The sequence below is a fragment of the Labrus bergylta genome, chromosome 2, assembly GCF_963930695.1.
Source record: "Labrus bergylta chromosome 2, fLabBer1.1, whole genome shotgun sequence".
NCBI lineage: Eukaryota > Metazoa > Chordata > Actinopteri > Labriformes > Labridae > Labrus > Labrus bergylta.
In genome coordinates this window covers 7,874,463-7,890,314 of record NC_089196.1, presented here as the reverse complement: position 1 = coordinate 7,890,314, position 15,852 = coordinate 7,874,463, and the positions used below count along the sequence as shown (strand labels likewise).

Below are 15,852 nucleotides of genomic sequence, written 5' to 3'. Positions count from 1 at the left end.
CTGTCTCTCTGTTTGTTTATCTCTATCCATTTTCATATGTCTGCATCCCCCTGTGCTCCACTTTCTTGGCCCAGCCTGTTGTGGCAGATGGATGTTAACCAGTGACTCTGGTTCTGCTCCAGGTTTCTGCCGGTAAGAGCATGTTTTTCTTGGCAAGTGTTTGCTAATGGTTTTATGTTGGTATAATGGTTGTACTCTATGTCGTGTTGGTTAGAGAGGACTGATGCTGTGACACCAGGATCTTGTTTTGGTTGACCCACATTCATCCAATAAACATCCAGTGAAACAGAAGCCTTCATTTTAATTGTACTGCATATCTTACCTACACGAGTAAAGAAATGCACAACACAATAGCTTTACTTGCTGCAATTACTCTTAACCAGCTATGTTTCCCTGACAGTTTAGTGAACTCAAGTTATGAACAGGTGGCTGAAGACATATTAACATTGTGGGAAATTAAAGTATGCACAAAATAATATGACAAACAGGGGATAAGGACAATAACTAAGTCAAAACAAATGACACCTATCCCACAGGAGAATCGTGCATGAGGGGACAAGAAGAATTAGAAGAAGAGAAAGAAGGATTTCCTTGAATTTCCTGTATTTGTATCTTTGGTTCTATCATATTCTGAACCCTGATAGTCACAGCACATCACTGACATGTATTTTTGTGTCCCTGCCAGGCAGCACACTTCTCCACATTTTAGTTTCACATTTCTTGAATAGCATTTGATTTCCAGAGACACGTGTGAGGCAGCCAGGGTACCCTTTGAAGAGCAAATTGTGTTTGACATTTCATGCTAAATGCGCTACCCTTAGTCTGGGAGGTATTATCTTAACAGAATGGCTCATTTTCACAACTTGCAGATTCCCCCCCCCCCCCCCCCCCGTGCTGGATCATAAATGTATTACTTCTCCACATGACCTGCATGAGAGGGAATCCTGTTTGTCCAGGAATATTTCCACACTCCAAGCCAAATATTGATATGAATTCATTAGCTCATTTTCCTTTGAACCACATGCAAAATCTGGATGCTGATTTCGCCCTTATCTTTGATGGATTCATTAAACCAGCAGCTCTTAGAGCAAGACATTTCTTTTAGTGTACACAAGGGGTTGCTGTTCCCACACATTTCAAGTCAGACTCCACGAGGCTGTGTAGTCAGAAATGGTGTTTTCCACCCTGCTGTGTTCACTGTGATGGATGTCTGTTCAAAGCCAAGTATGAAAAATGAGTATGAAATGAACACAGAATTACTGGTTTTCATATCTCCTCAGACTTTAAACACATTTCCTTCTCCCTCTGCTGTCTGCAGCCTGCCCACTTCATGAGGGCTGTTAATCTGAATACCAAATAATCCTGGTGTTGCCACCTCTTCAGCAGCATCTCCAGACGCCACGAGGTGTTACCTGTTTATCTCGCTACATAAACTCTCCCTGTCGCCTAGGAGTGTGGAGGGATGATGTCACAACATCACACTAAAGCCGTTAGCAAGATCATCATTTTGACAATAAGCAACTGATAGGGACCCAAACACTCTTATTACACAACTTCCTGTTTGCTCCTGCCAGTCTTGGATGAATGACTGGAGGTATTAATGAATGTAAGGTGGATTTAGTTCTCTAAATCTTAGATCGCTACCTCAAAGTAGGCCTACTCATCATCATTGTCAGCAGCATTGAGTTAATACATTGTGTATGCTGCCTTGTGTTTACTTGGCTCATCTCCTGACTCCAAGTTCCATTAAACTTTGGATTAAAACCAAGTTTGATGAACTCTGGAAAAAAATGAAACCCCATTATTCACAAGATGAAACATCAAATATTGTCAGTTATTTTTTAGAATTCATATAGCCCTGCAAGCAAGGTAAATATAGCTCAACATATAATACAGTATTCATGTTTTATACATGTAGGCTATGTTTTAACTTTAAAATGACGATGGCCAAAACCATAGACAATACATCAGCAAAATATATTTCGTTAAATGATATATTTGAATAACAGCTAATTAAACATGTAGTAAATATGCAGGTTTTTACTTATTTTGGATTTGTTTGTGTGCTGAAAGACGCCTACGCCTCCGATGGAGAGAGAGAGAGAGCGAGAGGGGAGAGAGAGAAAGAGAGAGAGAGAGAGAGAGAGAAAGAGAGAGAGAGAGAGAGAGAGAGAGAGAGAGACTGTATGGAGAGGGGGATTGTGCATCAGTCTAACGGCGCTCAAATGGGTTATTGCGCACACAGCGGGCTGAACTACAGCCGCGGCTCCAACTAAAACCCAAGTGTTCAGGCAGGCGTCTCTTTCACCCGGAGCGTCGGGCAGAGATCAGGCGCTCCGAACCGCTGCGGAAAACTTGCTTTGTATTCGATTTCCTCCTCTAATTGAAAACATAGGCTAAGTGATGCTCAGCATGCGGACTGACTCAGAGGCTGAATGAACTGTGATTTTCTCATCTCAGAGCAGTTTCATGTGCTCTTTATCCGTTTATTTCAGAGGATTACCCCTTCACACAGTAACGATGGGTAAGTCTTTATGTTCTCCAAAACTGGCAGCTCCTCAGCCAAGACGACAGCTTAGATCATTTTTTATTCAATGATGTATGAGTTTTAAATGGAATTATTTGCATTCAAAGAAAAACGAGTATGGATTTAAACATAGGCTATATTCTTTTTCATTCACTTGCTCCTCTGTTGCTGATTTTTTACATATTCAAACATTAAAAGTAGCTCACTCAAACACTGAAACCAATTCTTATGATTAATATATTCTGTTGCCTCAGACAAACCCTATATGCAGCTCCTCACAACAGGATATTCTGTTTGAAGGATTCATTTTCACCATTATCTCTTGGTTAAACGTCTTTGAGCACTCATTTTCTGTAATCAAGTAATCCTTTTGATTGCCCTTGCCCCCAACAGGTTCTGTGATGTTGGACTGGAGGTTATCGTGTCTTCTTCTGCAGGCGGCTGCTTTGCTTCTGCTCAGCAAGGGGGAGAGGATGTGCCCCGTGAGTTGCCGCTGTGAAGGAAAGATTGTATATTGCGAATCCGGCATCTTCCAAGACATCCCAGTAAACATCTCCACAGGATGCCAGGGTCTGTCTCTGCGCTATAACAACCTGCTGGTTCTGTTGCCCTACCAGTTCGCTCATCTAAATCAGCTTATCTGGTTATACTTGGATCACAACTCAATCCATACCATAGATGCTTTAGCCTTCCAGGGTGTGCGCAGGCTTAAGGAACTGATTCTCAGCTCCAACAAAATCTCCCATCTGCACAACAATACCTTCAGCGCCGTACCAAACCTGCGCAATCTGGACTTATCCTACAACCAACTGCAGTCGCTGCAGCCAGGACATTTTTATGGTCTGCGCAAGCTACAAAACCTCCACCTCCGATCAAATGGCCTGAAACAGATCTCCCTTCGCACCTTTCTGGAATGCCGCAGCCTGGAGTTTCTGGATTTGGGATACAATCGCCTGCGGAGCCTCACTCGCACAACGTTCTTAGGCCTGTTCAAGCTGAAGGAGCTTCATTTAGAGCACAATCAATTTTCCAGGGTTAATTTCTACATTTTCCCGCGCCTTACCAACCTCCAGGCTCTTTATTTGCAATGGAACCGCATACGATCTATCAATCAAGGCGTGCCTTGGACCTGGAACAAACTAGAGAAACTAGACCTGTCAGGGAATGAAATCCAAATGCTGGACCCGGCAGTTTTCCAGTGTATGCCAAACTTACAAACTCTCAACCTTGAATCAAACAAGCTTAGCAGTGTGCCTATGGAAGCTGTGGCAGCTTGGACCTCACTGACCACCATCAGTCTAGCAGGGAACTCCTGGGACTGCAGCCCCAGCATCTGCCCGCTCATGGGATGGCTGAAAACTTTCAAAGACCCCAAAGACATCAGTATGATATGCAGCAGCCCCAAGTCTGTGCAGGGCGAGAGAGTAGTGGATGTCGTGAGGAATCATTCGACCTGTGCAGAAATGTCAAATGTTCTTTCATCCACAGCTGTCCTTATTCTCACTTCAACCCAAATATTGAACATCACAACTGACGTGTCTCCCTATGATTATACTGACCTGGATTTTACCGAGTCACCTGTTGATGGATTAACTCCTTCTTCTGTCGATCCTACTGAGTCAGACAGAAAGACAACAGAGTCCACCACCATGAGCCCCACATCCCCCATCTCCCCTGACCCCCCTTCCTCTTCTGTCCCGGAGCTACCGTTTGAACATATGACTTTCCATAAAATTATTGCAGGCAGCGTAGCGCTGTTCCTGTCAGTAGCATTGATTCTCCTGGTAATTTATGTTTCATGGAGGCGATACCCCAACACTATGAGGCAGCTGCAGCAGCACTCAGTCAACCATAAGCGCAGGAAAAAGGCCCTAAAGCAGGAGCAGGACCTAAACTCTCAGCTGCAAGAGTACTATCTGAGCTACCATTCAAACTCAGAGGCGATGGATTCTCTGGTGAACGAGACAAGGCCGTGCACATGCACCATATCTGGATCCATAGAGTGTGAAGTCTGAGCTGCACATTCCACCATAAGAGACTAAATCTGCAATCGCTAAGCAGAGGTAAATGTTTTTTTTCCACAAAGTTAAGTGGTTTTTATCTCTAATGTGAGATGATAGACCCTGCAGCTCTGAGGGAAATTCTTGGAGGCATAGTACAATATAATTATGTGCACAGAGAAGAAGACTAGAGCGGGAAGATATATTTGGAGCTAATTATCACCCTGACTGACACGAGGACAGTTGTGGGGTCAGCCAGGTTAGCTGTGTCTGAACTAATGTTACCACTGGACCTCTGTTACAGCAGAAGTCAGCTCTGCAGAGAGACTGACCTCATTCTGAGACAAACTACATTGCCATAGAACAAATGAACCAATGAAGACACTTTTTACCTGCTAGTTTTGATTTTTATTGTATAGCTTGTAAAGCAATTTAGGACATTTGTGTGTGTGTGTGTGTGTGTGTGTGTGTGTGTGTGTGTGTGTGTGCATCTATGTGTGTTCTGTTTGTCTGTATGCCTGTGTTATTTGGAGGAGCCGAGAATCTCCTGGGTTATTGATTTATGGTCAGAAGATTTACAGTGATGCACCTTATTCCTCCAATTTAACTGTTTTGCATTTGGCAGTCCTGTGCAGCTATTAATATAGCACTACCACACAACAAAACAAGGGAACAACAGAAGAGGGAATACTTGTCCTGAGATCTTTTGCATGAGTTCATTCACCCAACTAAAGATCTTATTAAATGATCCGGTCTAATTCATATTGAAGTTGCATTTGGTTCATTGTGGTACTAGCAAACGAGCTAACCATACTTGAAAAAAACACATAATTAGTCTCAGGACTGATCATTTTCCAGCTGTAAGAAACTATTGGGTCCAAGGAAGGCAAAAACCTGGGCTCAGTTCCAAGTCGTCAAATTCTCCTGGTTGTCACAGCTCTTGGTGTCAGATGAACCCATTCGTGTCACTTTGCAAAGATTTCCAAAAAATGGTGATGTGGTCCTTAAAAAATGTTTGAGTGGCGATAAAAACTCTCAACCAAACCCACCAGACTGGAGTTTGAGTCTCTCAAAACCAAAATGAGGTGTCAATTTTATTTTCTAAAACTATTCCATAAAGTTCAACCTATCATTAACCATGTCAGTTTTTTTTTGACATGAACCATCTATTAGAGCTGACAGACGTTTACTGAATAGGACGCCAAAGGGATACGACAAAGCACGAATATTTGACGACATGGGATGTAAACACATTGGAAAGCCCTGATGAGTCAGAAGTAAAGTTGTTAATCTTCATATTGAATTTTGTATTTCATTCCTTTCATTGCAATTATACATTGTTTGTGTAAAGACATGACAATATGGGTACTTGGCATTCAATGTGACAATGACTGTATAATTAAAAGAAACACTGTCATTGGATGAAAGATTGTGTGTGATGAGAATATTGAGGTGCAGGTGCAGCTCTTCTCTTTAAGTTACACGTTGAGCTCCTCATGAAGTACATTTCATTGGATTTGCTGCTGCATGCGTGAGTAGCTGACATATTTTCCATCATGTCTCTTGTATTCAGGCTCTCATCTTTTCAATTCTCTCCTAGCACCACATTATTGACAAAAGTATTGATTCTATCTGGGATACACACCTCACACTCAGGGTAAGGGGGTAAGGGGGGGCCCCAATTCAGTCCTCTGTACATAACTGTGCCGGTGCAGAAATGAGCCTTTTTTTTTTATATTTTCAGCTTTCTCGTAAACAGGTTTGCTTTTAGTGCAAATGGAGCCCAAGCAGGCGATGGCTTTCATTGCTAGTCCAAGAGACAAAAACACATTCCCTGAAACCAAAAACAGATTAAGAATCATACTTTTATGTAACCATAGTCTCTGTCGGTTTGGAGATATTGCTCTTATACTGTGAAAAAGCGAAGGGAGAATAGAGGGAGACGAGGAAGGGACAGTGTGTTACGGGTCAAAGCAGTTATGCTATTAAGAAGATATCACCCGCCGTGGTCTGCCTTCTTCGAGCCCTCTCCTTCCCCCTTCTCGCTGTCTCATTTTTCTTTTTTTTTTCTGGCTTGCTCACTGAGAGGAGAGAAAATTAACCTGTGCCAGGGGACATATATGCATGTGTTAAGCCAGGCAGGATTAGTCAGTGCTGGAACCAGTATGCAAGAGCTGTCAAAAAAAGAGTATATTACAGTGTGACTTAACTAAAAGTGGTAAAATATTGGTTGCTACAGTCTTTCCACTCACAGCTGTATGTTTGTCAGACTTTTTGTGCATCAGAGGGACAGATTTATCCCTTCTCCTTGTTATCAGCCATTTGCATGTCCACTTATCTCATGTGCAGTTCGTTTAAGGTTTAGACTGGTCAAAGGTGGTTTAGATAAGGATTTATGATCTCCTATTCACTTTCTAAACATGACTCAGGCTTTCTTTAGCCTCCAGGCAGGAATGGAGGCAGGCTGCCAACAGAATTTATATCCATATATTTAGTTTCCAGCTCTTGCATATATGATGAATTTCATTTGAGGGCCAACGGGAAAATCTGCAAGGCCATACAAAAATGTAATTTCAACAGAACAAATGATTTGTTGATCTAGTTTTGTCAGTTATCGTAATTAGTGTTTGATTTGTCATATTGTGAATGATGAAAAGCCAGTGTTGAGAACATTTTTCCGTGTGTTTGGCTAAGAGAATAATGTTGATTACTGAGCTGTGGTCTGCATCATGCAGATCATTATTGAAGGTATTTGTTTGGCTGGAAAATTGTAGGAGTACACAGTATTGACTTAGTACAACAATGCACAAATAGAAGCACACTCCACCTGCAAATCTTTTTTTCTTTTTGAACAATGGAAAAAAAATATTCTCAAGGGACCTTACACCACAGGGTACTTAAGAGCCAAAAACAGAGTAAAATCATGCCTGAAAAACGTGGAGAATAGCAGAATGATTTCTCTGAGCTTTCTGTAAACACTAGCTGTGAGGGGTGAGCTGCTTAGTCCTCACTGGCAGGCATGAAATCTTGATTTGCATCTCACTGGGGATCTTTTCTAACGTAACATGTGTGCAATGTTGTGATATCTTTGCCAAAGGTTATACTTGGGGTTTAAGAGCATAAAACAATACAACAAATGGATTTTTGCCAATATACCTCAAATGCATATTTTCATTTTAGGGAACCTGTTTACCATCCAGGGGGTCGGCCTAATAAATAGCTTTATATTTGGGGAAATGTGCTTTTTGCTTTCACACTGGGGTTTGGATTTAATTATCAACAACACATGTCTCTTTACTGAATTTGTAGTTACACTGTAAAAATAACCGAGTTGTTTTAACCTTAACAAAGAAGTGTCCGGGCTTCCTTCCAATTTGAATTTGACAGAATTTAGGCCAAGTAGAGATACATTTGTACTCATTCAAAATAAACAACACATTTCCTTGTCAAACTTACACTGTAAAAAAAAATGTAGACAAACAAAAATGTTTGAATTTGCTGAATGTTGATAAATGATACAGATGGTAAATTGAGGTAAATTTTTGTTCATGTAAAAGAAGAAACGCTCTCAAATTAACTTGTAATTTATATTTTACATAACTTGAATTTACAAATTGTTTTGTCAATGCAGTATTTCCTTTTCACCCATGCTCAAGCAGACGTGAACTAGAGACTTTTAAATTGTGAGCTATATCTCCTCTTTGTGTATTGTCATTTTAGTTATAGATTTAGATTTGGGGTATTCAAAAGTAAATCCTTTTGACTTGTTTTCTAAACTTAAACTGAATCGTTTTTGTAAGGTGAAAAACTTAACATGGTTGAGATGACGTCAACACCAAAAAATTGAGTTATCACAAATTACAATAACTTGGAGTTAATGTTAAGTTACCTCGACTATGTGTTTTTACAGTGTACAGAAAGCAGCTGTTAGCTTAGCTTAGCTTAGCTTTAAGAGTGGGAACCAGGAGAACACAGCCACCAGTGCTCTGTCCAAAGATAGTGTGGTGTAATACTGAGCTGCAGGTCACAGGTTGATTATGTCCTGGAGTATTTTGCAGCATGAATAATAACCCTCCTGAAATCTTTGTTGGTTGCCTGGCAACCTCAGAGTGACCAAAACACTGCAGGACTTTTCAGCTCAGGTTTTTGTTCTGATGAAAACCCTCGATTATAACTTTGCAATTAGTCAGCTTTGGATGCGCTCATGGGCGGATTTTGTTATTTGACAGAGCACAAGTCGATTGTTAAGCTAGGCTAAGTAGCTGCTGGCTGTATAAGGTAAGCATACAGACATAATGGTGGTCTGGTATATTGTATATCTCAGCTAATTAATTGTGCTAATGCACAACGTTAAGTTTCAAACTTGCTCAAAGCTTGTTTCCATGACCATATGTCATGATTGCTCTCCCTTTTGTACTTAGCAGCCTATTGTCCACTGGAAGGGATTTCTTCATGGATGAAAGAGCCAGGGAGGTTTGAAATTGGATAAAAAGAGCTCACCAGACGGAAGAGATTCCCTTTTTCTTACTCAGACTTTCTTTCTTTCTTTCTTTCTTTCTTTCTTTCTTTCTTTCTGTCTGTCTGTCTGTCTTTTTTTCTTTTTTTATCTTAACAACTTGCAGCATCCCATCTGCTCTTAAATGAATTTGAAAAGCACATGTAGTCCCTTTGAGCGTGCTAGCTAAAATAATGAGTGCCAGGTAATTAAATTCAAAAGATTAACGTGACTTGAAAATAGAGTCAGTGAAGTATGAAGGTATTCAAAGTGAGTGGCTACATTTTGGGTGGGTGGACAAAGTTGTCCTGCTCCAAAACATGATTTTTTTTTCCAGTTACACCTCCTTTTGTGGACTGTATCCCACCTGTGAAATTCCTTTGAATACTAATGCTTTACAGCTTTTGTTACATGTCCCAGGAGGCTCTAAGAGGACAGTCCTCGCTGGCTCTGCTCATGTCAAAGTCCTGCTAGTCAGAAAGACCTTTCAGCATGAATAACATCATTGTTCCAACAAGACGACACAAAGAATTCTGAAATAGTTTCCAAGAAAATGATTTTCTACTGTAACATATTCATTTATTCACATTCATATTCATCTTTCCAATTCATTACTCACTCGAGACTTGAACTTCTACTGGATGCTTAATGAAAGCAAGAATTCAAATTGGTCTGAGTGTTTCCTCAAAGCTGTAGGAGGCAGAAACCTCCATCAGTCTAAATAAATTTGTAGTGTGGTCTGTCTAGTCAGAACGTGTTTCTTTCACACAGCAGGGTTTTTTCTGCTGCACCAATGATTCCAGTGGTCAGAAGGTTTATCACAATAAAACCGCTTTCTATTGCTGTAAATTCCTTTCACTAATGTTTTATAACATAACAAGACCTATAGCATGAAAGGCTGTCCCAACCATCCAGACTGATTCATCACATTTGTTGATTTACTTTCTCATTCATACACTTATCTCAGAGCAGCTTCAGTTTACTTAACATCAAGAAATCTTTCATAGCTTAAACCCAGTTAACAGCTTGACCTTTAAAGCTTCATTTTTACTTCCCTCTGACGAGATGTCTGCTATGTTCACAGCTCCATGTAATATTTATAGATCTTGTAGCCACAGATTTACACTAAGATTAAGCTGTCTTGTATCTAACACATGCCGCTCATGCTCACTGTATGATATAACCGTAATACAGTTCTTTCTTCAGAGATGATACCTTGTTGTTTCTTTTGATTTATTTCCCTTGATTCTGCCCTGGTTCTGCTTCTCACACCGGGGAAATCAACCAAAAGCCGACAACAATTAAATGTATAAGATTTATAAGCAGTGCAGTCCGTCATATTGTTTTTTTCTGAGTAATAAAACATCAATGTGGTACCAATGATAAAGAAAGCAGGCAGTGTCCACAAGAGGATCTACTTCAGAGGTTTAATAGGGAACGTTATACTTCTCTGTGAAAAGACATTTTCTCTGTTTGGTGACCTGAAAAACTGGTACACACACACACACACACACACACACACACACACACACACACACACACAGAAGTACACACATACTCACACTTGTCTCTTCTTCAGAAGAATCTTTTGATTTGACAGCTGCCTATGTGATAGACAGACAGGCTGACTTGACAAAACTGAATGAAAAAATTAATAAAACATGTGAAACATGTTATCCAGATTCTTTCTATTATAATTGTTATGATTTAAAATCTAGCAAAGCTGAAATAAAATGTAAAAAAAATTGTGAAATGTACTGAAAAACCCAATCAAATTGAATAAAAACCGAGCAATAATCACCTCTCTGAAAGTTTGGAATCCAACACACTGGATGTAAAAGTAGCACCACGAACACTGCCAACCTAAATAGCTGTAAAATATGGCACTTATTAAGTGTTTACTGCATTGGGACTCTTTGTGACATAAGTCCCTCAGGCTCCGCTCCCTTGGCTTCTTTGTTACTGCATGAATGATGGCAGCATTAGTGCAGCAGAGGCATGAAGCTCTACCGTCCTCTGAAACATCCTAATAAAGATAAAAAAGTACCAAACCCACTTTTATTACCACGGAGACTCCACACTGAATGCTGTTAGAGGGCAGTAAAAATGGGCGCTGGATTGCTGCTGGATCAGAGAGGTTTGACTGCCTTTGAGGAGAGGAAGCTCAGAGCGTCTGGGATTTCCCTACAGGGCTCGCTCTGATCTCCGTTAAGTAGCTTCTTCTTCACTTGTTTGTAAAGTGGAGTATAGTGTTCAGTAATCTGTGGCATCTTTTGGCAGTCGCTGACACTGTGGCATAAATAATTAAAAAATAACATTTCCTGCAGAGTTTGTTTGCTAATCAGAACAAAGGTTTGTCAGCAGAAGAGCTTGTACTCCATCACATTTTAAAGTAGTGTCATTTTAACGCTGTCTCCTTATTTGACATGCTTCTGCCTTGAGAATCACATTTTCTCCACTTTTGCTGTTGCCTGTTTTGGCCAATGAGGTGGTAAAACTCTCACCTGGATGGATCATTTCAGCTGACAAACAGTGCAATCATGTATTGATATGACTGAAGGAGGCGTAACTGCTGGAAGACTCACAATCACCCTTGATCACAGCGAATGTTTCACAAACCTGCCGCCTCAACACTGATTTGAGTTGCCATTTGCTGTTGATTTTTTGTTTTTTTTGGGAACATGCTTTAAATTTCTTTAATTGTGAATGGCAGTGATTATCATCCCGTTTCAAAACAGCAAGCCAGAGTGAGAAATGCTGCTCATGCTGCATGCTGTCTATAGAATACAATGACTCCTCCACAATCCAATGCAGTATTTACATCAATTACACACTAATCAGTTGAAGTAATGATTGCTCTACATTTTCACAGCCTAATCTATAACTCATGACATTTATGAATAAGGGTCCAACCATAAAGTACCCCTTTGCACACAGTGTTACTCCTGAGACAGAAGTGAGTTTCTGCACGCCGTCATGATTACTGATTACTGCGGCAAAAGGAAAAGTGAACGGATTAATTAGCTGCTAGCTGATGAGAATTAATAGAAAAAAAACATCTATCACTGTTTGGTTTATATTGAATTATTTTATTTTGGCACAATTAACATGGTGGCAATTTTAATACCTTATGCAATATGTTAATATTTTTTTTTTATTAAAATACACAAATGTAATTTCCATGCACTCTGTCCTTTAATGCAGCCATCTCAATAATATTATGATAATTTTTGTAGTCATGTGCAACCAGTGTTGTCATTGCAAATTGCTTTGCCTCGTTAGACTAGAGAGACATTTTAACATTTTAAACAGGTTTGTTTTATTTATCTTCCTTACACCGTGCATGGACAGATTCATTCATGCATACCTGATGAGCAGGTAAGCTGAAAATAAGTGAGTGAGAGCGCGGGGTCTTCATTTGGTCATTTGGAATGTGCGGCACTCGTTTCTCGAGGACATCCATGTAGGCTGGGAGTTGTCCAAATGTTACAGTAACGTTTGAACATGCTATTATTTGTACATGACATACAAGAGGGAATTTGACTTGCAAAAATAGCATATACATAAATAAAACATGCTCATGTTTAAAATTCACATATTAGCCGCTGTTCTAATCTCCATATTTACAGCGTTATGAAGTGGCTGTTAGTCATTTCACATAAACAGTTAAAGGACGAGGCTGGAGATTTTCTATGCATGTATTTTTTTTAATGTTACTTTGTCCAATGGTGTAAATCTTTATAAAATGGTCACAATCAGATACATTAATTCATGTCACCAAACATCGAGGCACTATAGTTTTTATCAAACATGTCTGAAACAAGATTAGAAAGGGTTGGGGACCACTTTAAGCCACATGTTTGGAGCACTGTGTATTTTTTTTTTTAAAATAAAATTATCAAACAGACAGACATAATCTCATCATAAAATAATTCTAAAATATAGCACGGTGATGTTATGATCATAATGAAATGAAATATTACATGAATTAATCTATAAAACTTTGCATTCAGTAGGGAATGCCGCAGATATCACAACTTGTTTTGCTTGAGAAAAAACATGCTTAATAGACATTTCTCCACACAACACATTTATGGTATTTAATTTGCACATGAATTTTATGCACAAATAATGGTTATTCCATCTTTAAAGGAAGAATGTGCAACATGTTACACATAAATACAGCAGGAATCTACTATATCCATATGTAAACATCTGAGTCATGACTGTTTATAATGAGTGAGAAGCTTGAGTCTCACCAGCTGGACTGTTGTCGGGTTGTGTTTACATCATGTTTACATGGACGGGACAGCCTTGAGTATAAAGCTGTTTTAAGGACTAGACAAAAGAAGACTAACATACTCACTGATTATTTGGATGTCTGGTGTCTTTAGATCTCGGCCATTCCGTGTCAGTTTATGTGCAATATGAAGCTATGAGTAAGTGTGCTAACATTAGCCTGCTAACACAATAATGCAGGCCACAGGCAATTGCAGCTCGAGCCGAAGACAATTTTGTCAACCGCTTGGGCTTAATGATGCTTAATCATCGTGCGTTAATTCATAACTCCTTGAGTTATGTGAGTGGAGGGGGATTGGGCGTGTTCCGCTGGAGGAGTGCGGAGGCTTCAGAATTGTGGATCTATTGTGAATCTACTGGATCAAAAAGCCGCACAATCTTCCTCCAAAATTAATCACTTGAATATGAATACAACTTCACGTTTAAAATCAAAACGGGATCAATAACGCAGCCTTTGTAACTCTGAGCAGGTTCAAACAGCTGGCCTTCTCTAAAAGTCTATAACCTCATCACATCCCTTCAGCTAATTTGAGCAGTGGGTCATTAAAACTCTCATTAAACATCTTGATGAGGATTGACCCATGCAACTGCTCGAGCATCCAGCACCTTATATCACACATACACAATGGGTATTGAACTTCCCCACAGCAGTGTTTCAGCTGCAACATAACAAATGAGAGCTCGAGTTCTTTTCAATGTGGGGACTATACGTCTTTACGTGTGACCAAATTCAGCAAACACATTGTTTTTCATCTGGGAAAATATAAACTCCAATGTGGGAAAGACTCTATATCTGGTTAAAGATGACACAAAATATTATACTCAGAATATTTTTGTCCTTCATGAGAAGATTTCTATGACTGGATTTTATCTTCAGACTTGATTTGGTCCCATGACTTCAGAATAAACCTATTTGAACAAATGAAACAGTGTTTAACATGTGTCACCATTCTTTTAAATCCACACTATTTTTCTTACATCTGTCCATGCAGAAAGAGGTAAGAAAGAGTCGCCCACCTAATCCCCATTGAACTGTGTTGTTGTGCGTCTGTGTGTGTCTTCAGGGGAGTAAAGCTCAGTCACTTCTATGGTTGAAGTTCACAGTTCAGCAGCATCATAAAAGTAAAGCATTGAGTATTTCTGTCAGATTTTTTTTCTTTAAAGCTCTCTAGATTCACTTTTCTTTCCAGTTCAAATGGGGTGCTCACTTCATAGCAGGCAATCCACCCACACCACTCATTCATCTGGGTAGATGGTGTGGGTGTATGTGTCTATGGGTGAGAAAGAGAGCAAGCCTTCAGATATAATGAGTTCATTTTGTAATGTCTCCTGGTTGTCCTTGCTTCTTTACAAGCTTCACAGTTTCATTCAAAACCTCATTTGTTATAACGCTAAGCTCTAAAATTACAAGTATAAGCTGATCTAATCAAATGTTTTATATTTACAGCTGATCAAATGACTGTGTGTAAAAAATAAAGTTATCTTATTATAGAAACAGAGAAGAAGACAGAGAAGTATCACCTACTTTGCTGTATTAGCATTGTCCAGAACATTGTTTTGACACTTTATGTATTTTCTAAGTCTCTCCTAAATTTTCACATCCCTGTTTCATCATTAGCCTGTTTTTAGTGGGAAAAGTTTTTTAAAAATCTAATAGATGCAAAATGTCCAGCATCAGCTTTTAGACAAAGCCAGCTGCTAGCTAGCGAATGTGGTTAGCATTAAGCTACTGAAGAGACAGATATTTTCACTGGTATTAAGTGAAAACAAAACAAAGCAACAAATAACTTTTACTACAAATGAATGCTAATATTGCTTTGCATTTGTTCGATTTTGACCTAATTGTTTCTAGCATATCAGAACAGGCAACTTTATTTGCCCTATTTAGGTGTAAGTGAATAAAATGTATAAGTTAATAACTTGCATTAATTAAACCAATAGCCTAAGTTAGCATCACAGTTATTGTCACATTTACCATGAAAACAGCTACTGCAGCACGTCAACCTAGCTGTGCTAGTTTTGGGCTAGCTTAAGCTAGATGAAAGGCTGACTACCATCTTTAAATGTAAAGGCTATGTGGGCTGTTCAGAGACCGGTAACTTGAAGCAGGATATGGTGTTAGTGAGATAACTTCAGGTTTAGTCCTGGGTTTTCAGGTCCAAGGTGTGAGTTACTTCTTTGTATAGCCCTACAGCTCCGTACTAACATGCTGCACACCTAACCTGCTAGAACCAGTGTGTTAGAGTAGGGTGACCATACATCCCAGTTTGAGCGGGACCATCTGGTTTTCAAGCTCCGTGTCCCGAGTCCCCTCAAGTATCTATAAAACACTAATAAGTCCCAGTTTTGAACAGTCCCTGTTTTAACCTATCCCAACCAAAACGATACACATGCTTGCAACACTGATTTGTATCCTACAGTAGGCTATATATGAAAATCAATGTTGTTACCAAGGCTGTTGCTGTTTTAACTGAAAGAAAAACATCACTAATGCACCAGTTGTGTGACCAGTGCAGGTCACTGATCTGTGG

The 15,852-nt window shown here is 39.6% G+C and overlaps 1 protein-coding gene across 1 annotated transcript; it reads left to right on the top strand.

Moving 5' to 3' along the window:
• The first annotated feature begins 2,188 nt into the window (after nucleotides 1–2,188).
• Nucleotides 2,189–9,865, top strand: lrrtm4l2 (leucine rich repeat transmembrane neuronal 4 like 2). The gene is made up of 2 exons (XM_020631045.2): nucleotides 2,189–2,524; nucleotides 2,921–9,865. Exons 1-2 carry the CDS (start codon nucleotides 2,470–2,472, stop codon nucleotides 4,540–4,542), a joined length of 1,677 nt encoding a protein of 558 aa, XP_020486701.2. The 5' UTR covers nucleotides 2,189–2,469; the 3' UTR covers nucleotides 4,543–9,865.
• The last annotated feature ends 5,987 nt before the right edge of the window (nucleotides 9,866–15,852 follow it).